The sequence below is a fragment of the Cornus florida genome, unplaced genomic scaffold, assembly GCF_030987335.1.
Source record: "Cornus florida cultivar Cherokee Brave unplaced genomic scaffold, ASM3098733v1 CherokeeBrave_3.0.0_Hap2_Chr10, whole genome shotgun sequence".
Classification (NCBI taxonomy): Eukaryota; Viridiplantae; Streptophyta; class Magnoliopsida; order Cornales; family Cornaceae; genus Cornus; species Cornus florida.
Window position 1 is genome coordinate 53,750,854 of NW_026775580.1, and position 6,470 is coordinate 53,757,323.

General features: G+C 32.6%; 1 protein-coding gene and 1 pseudogene across 1 annotated transcript; one reads left to right on the plus strand and one right to left on the minus strand.

The window, feature by feature from the left end:
* Positions 1 to 897: 897 nt before the first annotated feature.
* LOC132279483 (transcription initiation factor TFIID subunit 4b-like) lies at positions 898 to 2,079 on the minus strand. Its single transcript, XM_059781472.1, has 3 exons — positions 1,558 to 2,079; positions 1,366 to 1,461; positions 898 to 1,274 (listed from the first exon to the last, which is right to left on the minus strand). Exons 1-3 carry the CDS (start codon positions 1,807 to 1,809, stop codon positions 1,065 to 1,067), a joined length of 558 nt encoding a protein of 185 aa, XP_059637455.1. The 5' UTR covers positions 1,810 to 2,079; the 3' UTR covers positions 898 to 1,064.
* A 3,800-nt stretch (positions 2,080 to 5,879) lies between these two features.
* On the plus strand, positions 5,880 to 6,012 carry LOC132280252 (U2 spliceosomal RNA; annotated as a pseudogene).
* Positions 6,013 to 6,470: the final 458 nt, after the last annotated feature.

The window sequence follows — 6,470 nt, forward strand, 5'->3', positions numbered from 1 at the left end:
ATGTGGGTTGTTATTAAGTCTAAAGAATAATATTATCAATTTAAAGCAATTGTAACTATTAAATGGACTTCTCCATATTGCATTTACCAAACATCTTTTCTCTTTTAAATTCATTTTATAGATGCCTTTTAAACGAAGGACTTCTAGTACTAAACAAGGCCTGAATTTCTCTCCAAACCATCTCACTTATGAGGTGATATATTTTGTGGGCTCCGAGAGTTCTCCTAATCGTATCTTGTCTCTTTTCATTAAGTGAATCAAACCATATAAAAGATAAATAGACTGTAAAAGAGATATGTTAACCAACAGTGTGTTACTGAGGGACTAACAGAGGTAGAGATTCAACAATAATAAAAGAATGACAGATGAACTACCATTTCATGCAATATCTTGTGTCCTGCTCAACGTAAGTTGATAAAGAATAATAAAAAAAGAAGTCCTACAATACTTGTTATTGGTCAATATATATATATATATATATATATATATATGCAAGCTTATTACAGTTTACGACCTACAATTCTTAGAATTTTCAAACTTATATCAGGCAATCAACCCACCTTTGAAATGATCGAGGTTATAATCTTTTCCCAAGTTTCCAGTAAAAAACAACCACAAATAAAATTTATGGCCGCACTCTAACACAAACTTGGATTAGAAGTGTGATGCCAACATGCAGCATGCTAATTTACCAATCTTAAACCACTAGAGTTGCGGCAGCATCGATGTTACACACAACTTGGTGTGTAACTTCATATAAACAGTCATCTTTCTTTATAGTTTATATACCATAACACACTTCTAGTTAATACTGCTTAGTTAACTTGTATTCATAACTTTGTATTATATATATATAAAACCAGCCCCCTTTTATTCAAAAGAACGAATTACACTGATACAACACTGGCAAGGTGAAGCAGTTTATCTTCCCCTATCCACAATCCATTTGATACCCAAATCATTATTCTCTCTTTAAAGGGCTGTTCTTCCTAAATTTATCAATTTTTATCTATATTCAAATCAGTGTTCACGAATGTTCAATATTTGAGATACCCGTGATATAGTTAAATCAAAGCAGAGAAGAGCTTCCAGAGATGCATACCACTATCTGAATCAGAGGGTTGAGAGTTGGACGTATTGCCCTCTATGTCCCTGTTTAGAGCAGCAGTGAATGCCTCCACATCCACACCAGAATGTTTCATATGGTGTTGTTGCACTGAAGTTTGAGACTGTGAAGAGACTTGGTTGGGCCCGGCCTCTGAGTTTCGGGCAGTCTGTTTCCAAGCTTGGTTTAGAACTAATCGACAATCAACTTAGCAGGTTTTAAGCATATTTTGATTGCAACAAACTATATTGTGTTTTTACCTGTGTTTGCAATTTGAATACCGCCATCTTGAGGAACTGGTCTCCAACAAGACTTCTCATGGTGCAAACAAATACATCTTTAGAGACCTCATTTTTCTGAATATAGCAAAAAAAAATCTCCATTTGGATGAGATAATATTCCATCCAATACAAGGAATAGTAGTTGGAAAATAATCAAATTCTAAGACCTACCTTCAGTTTATTATAAAGACTCTGAAGTTGCATGGCTTGGTCCGTATGAAGTTGGGGTTGTATGACCGGGAGCAAAAGTGCAAATGGCACTTGTTTGCCCTTATTCATTGGATTAATTGCCTGCTCTGGTGCCATTGGATGTTGATTACTCATCTTCTGTAATTTTGAGTATTGAGATTCGCTGTTTGGATATTGTTTTCTGCCTGGCTCTCTAACATGGATAGGATTCTTCTCAGAATTCTGCATATCCATTGTCTGAGAAAAATGTGATTGCAGGGTATTTTGATCTGCTTCAGCTTGCCATTGTTCACAATCTTTTTGTGATTGCTTCTCTTGTAGTGGGAAGCAATCCCGCTCTTGCGAGGTATCAATTTGTGGTTGCTGGTTCTCATAACCAGATCCAAGTTGCTTCGGCAACAATTCAGATGAATGTTGCTCCTGTTGCAGTGAACCCTTCAGATATTGTTGACCTTGGCAGGTAGTTTGCCGTTACGGAAACAACTGACTGGAAGTCTGATTGCTTCCTTGAGATAAAGCTGCTGAATTTTAAAATTAACAAGTCATAACTAATAACAAATATTCTGACCAGGACATGTGAAAATGGAAAGAACATATAAAAAGGTCAAATACATTTAATTACAAATATTTAGCTATGCCCCTGCATGCACAGTACATGGTTAGGCTCAAAGTTTGCATCTATAAATAAAACTTTGAAATATTTTTGCACACTGCTTGGTGCCTTAATTTAAAAATGAAATATATATATATATATATATATATACACATATATCAAGAGGATGTCAGAAAAGGAGAGGCAAGAAAGCTTTTAAAATTTCATTAATCATTTTTAAGTGCTTTTAATGCTAAAAACTTGAGGTAGTGTTTGGGTGAGTTTTTAAGGGCTTTAGAAGGACTTCTAAGGTCTAGAAAAAAACCAGACAAACAGACTTCCAAGAGAAGGGGAATAAGGTGAAAGTCCGTTTTGCCAAAGCCAATAATAGTTACTTTTGAAAACCAATTCTCACGAAATTAGATTGTTACTTAAGTAAAAAATTCTAAATAACAAATTTGTCCCCCATTTGTTAGGTTGCCATCTCAAAAGAAAACCAAAGCAGGTACACTTATCCAGCCCTAACAAGTTGCAGGAAGAGTCTCAGATCCATTCTGATTCTTATTTACTATGCAAAATTATGGCAAGGCATAACATTCTAGGGTTATATACGTATCTGTGCGTGTGTGTGTGTGTGTAGGGTGGACCGGGAGAAGGACATCATTTGATAACTAATAACAGCTCACAATAAGAGGTTTGATAGTAGTGGCGGTCATCGGAGGTAAACTTGTGGCTCGGAGATGGCTCCCCCATCGTGGAGACAGAAATGGTTCATTATGTTGGAGATTGTACAGACTCGGATCAGTTTATTAGTGTTGGTTTGTTATGTCTACATGTATATGTATGTATACACAATATGCAATTCTTACTATCATTAATACGTGAGGCTTTAAACCAATTGATTCTTGCAACCCAAGTTCATAACCGCTATATGGGTGGCAGTGGAAGAGTCAACGGGAAGGAGGGCATTGTGGAAAGATAACTCGGATGGTGGAAAGAGGGTTAGTGATTGTCAAATCAACTGTTGGGCTATCAAAGTAATTCTTTAATTTGGGTTTCCACTGTAGAGATACTGATTGTGGAGAGTGGGAATAGTACTAGGTGGGGCAAACTTTCTAAATGAAATTATTCTTGATAGTGTCTAAAGAAAACAGAACTAGTAGTTACAGAACAAGGTTTCTAAATGAAAATTGGAGGTGATGACCATGAATACACCATCTTTCAAATTAAGAAATTTCTCTAAAATTGTAACCTACTCATGTATTATTTATTTATTTATTATATTGTCTACAATGAATAGATACCTAAAAAAGGGATTATGAGTGGAACTCTAAATTTGATTTTATTTATTTTGAATGATCAAGTGCAATGTGGGTTATTATGAAGTCAAAATGGTATTATTGTCAATTTAAAGCAATTGTAACCATTAAATGTACTTCTCCATGTTGCATTTACCAAACATCTTTTCTATTTTAAATTCCTTTTATAAAGGCCTTTTAAACGAAGGACTTCCAGTACTAGATGCTCCCCCAAACAAGGCCTCAAGTTCTCTCCAAATCATCTCATTATGAGTTGATATATTTTGTAGGCTCGGAGAGTTATACTCATTCTCCTAATCGCATCTTGTCTCTTTTCATTAAGTGAACCAAACCATATAAAAGAAAAAATAGAATGTAAAAGAGATATGTTAAGTTCTCTTCCCCTTCTCCTCTCTTCTGTCTTAATCAAACAGTGTGTTACTGAGGTACCAACAGAGGTAGAGATTCAATGATAATAAAAGAATGACAGATGAACTACCATTTCATGCAATATATTGTGTCCTACTCAGCGTAAGTTGATAAAGAATCTTCAAACTTATATCAGGCAATCAACCCATCTTTGAAATGAGGTTATAATCCTTTCCCAAGTTTTCAGGCAAAAACAATCATAAATAAACTTTACGGCCGTCCTCTAACATAAATTTGGATTAAAAGTGTGATGCCCTATGTGCAGCATGCTAATTTACCAGTCTCAAACCACTAAAATTTTCACAGCAGCCATGTTACACACAACTTGGTGTGCAACTTCATATAAATGGTCATCTTTCTTTATAGTTTATACCATAATACACATCTAGTTAATACTGCTTAGTTAACTTGTGCTCATAACTTTGTATTATATATAAAAAAAGACTGCCCCCTTTTATTCAAAAGAACAAAATCTAGTGATATAACACGGTGAAGCTGTTTATATCTATTTGATGCCCAAATTCTTTATTCTTCCTAAATTTCATAAATTTTTATCTAAATTGACATCACTGTTCAATAATGTACAATATTTGAGATACCCATGACATAGTGAAATCGAAACAGAGAAGAGCTTCCAGAGATGCATACCACTATCTGAATCAGAGAGTTGAGAATTGGACGTATCATCACCCTCTATGTCCATCGTTTTGCCCTGTGAACCAATCATATCATAAAAATTTAGACTCCAATAATTCCCCTATTAACAAATCCAAACAGCTTATACATATATACAAGATATATATACACGCATGTGTGTGTAGAGAGAGAGGAAACCTCGCCGACTTCAAGAAGCTTTATGATGGAGGGGTCCATTAATGTCTCCGTATAAATTACTAGGTCAATTGGATTCTTGATCGATCTCCGTTATTTAAGTACATAAATTTTTTTTAAAAAAAATACAGTGAAAGAATCGAGAGTGAGTTTGTGAGTCCTTAACAAATTGGCGAACGAAATGATGAACGATATGTTGGCGTTTGTCGTGGATTCAGCGGTTCCGATGAGAGACAAAACTATACTGCAATGGTGCCCTTGGCCTGGCTTTTATAAACCCTTTCTAATGCCAATATATATATACCTTCCGAAAGAGAGGGGAAAGTATATATATATATTATATATCGCGAAAATTGCTACAATAATATTTTATCAAACTGGAAAATTCTACCTTTCAAAAAAATATAAACAAATAAATAATTTGTTAAATTACAGTGGCTAATTGCACAAATTATATGTTAAATTTTAATTATAAACGAATTAAGCGTTTAAACAATTAAGTATGCTCCATAACAGAATTTAAATATTACTAAAACATTAAGTAACACGTAAAATGAGGTAAATTTTTAAGTGATAGATATATTACTTGTTACTGAATGCTAAACCTGAAAATTCAAAAAATATTTATTTTTTAATTAACACTTGAAAATTTCAGTACTTAAAATTAAGTTTACTAGGCAAAGTCTCAAAATTTTAGTTTACCTTAAGCAATATTTGTGTTACTCTTTATTAGGGAGAGAAAAAAAAAAAATGGTTAGTTTTTATAATTTTCACCTAACCATACTGTTAGATTCATTTACGTAGTCCAAGTAGTTTATATGTGCAATAAAAAGAAAAATCATCGACTACATAATATACTATCAAAAGAATAGCGGTGTTGGTAAGGATCCGAGAAATAAGTCCTTAAGATCTCGCTTTCGAATCACACTCCAACCTGACTTAAATGGTATGTGTGTTGTGGGGCCGATACAAGTATAAAATAAAAAAATAAAGGTTTTTATAAACAAAAAATTACTTAAAAATTAATTTAAAGAGTTTAATTCAAATTACAAATTACCTAATAAAATTTATTTTTCTTGTCCCACAATAGTTTTAAGTAAAAATGATTACATGGAGGACTCTTATAAAACTATAGACCTAAAGAAATAATAATCACACATTTCTCAGCCTTTTGGCTAAGATCAAGTGTAGTACAAAATTTTTTTGGGTCGGCCTTTAGGTTAACCTTTCTCGATCTTTTGGCTAACATCAAGTGTAGTATTACTTTCTTGGCTTTTGGCTTTCAGTATTTTTTTTTTATTAATTATTAATTTAAAAAGTTTAATTAAAATTACAAATTACCTAATAAAATTTATTTTTCTTGTCCCACATTAGTTTTAAGTTAAAAGGATTACATGGAAGTCTCTTATAAAACTATTGACCTAAAAAAATAAATATAAAAAATCACACCTTTCTTAGCCTTTTGGCTAACATCAACTGTAGTACTAAATTTTTTTGGTCGACCTTTGTGCAAAGAGTTTTAGTATTTTAGTATTTATTTATTAATATAAAAAAAAAGTTTTTATAAATAAAAAATTACCTAAAAATTATTTAAAGAGTTTAATTCAAATTACAAATTACCTAATAAAATTTATAAAAATTAATTTAAAGAGTTTAATTCAAATTACAAATTACCTACTAAAATTCATTTTTCTTGTCCCACATTGGTTTTAAATAAAAAAGATTACATGAAAACTTCTTATAAA

Coding starts and splice junctions, on each gene's coding strand:
- LOC132279483 (XM_059781472.1), bottom strand. CDS start 1,809: ATGGATATGCAGAATTCTGAGAAGAATCCTATCCATGTTAGAGAGCCA. Junction 1,462..1,557: donor GTCTTTATAATAAACTGAAG/GTAGGTCTTAGA, acceptor TGCTATATTCAG/AAAAATGAGGTCTCTAAAGA. Junction 1,275..1,365: donor TATTCAAATTGCAAACACAG/GTAAAAACACAA, acceptor GCTTGGAAACAG/ACTGCCCGAAACTCAGAGGC.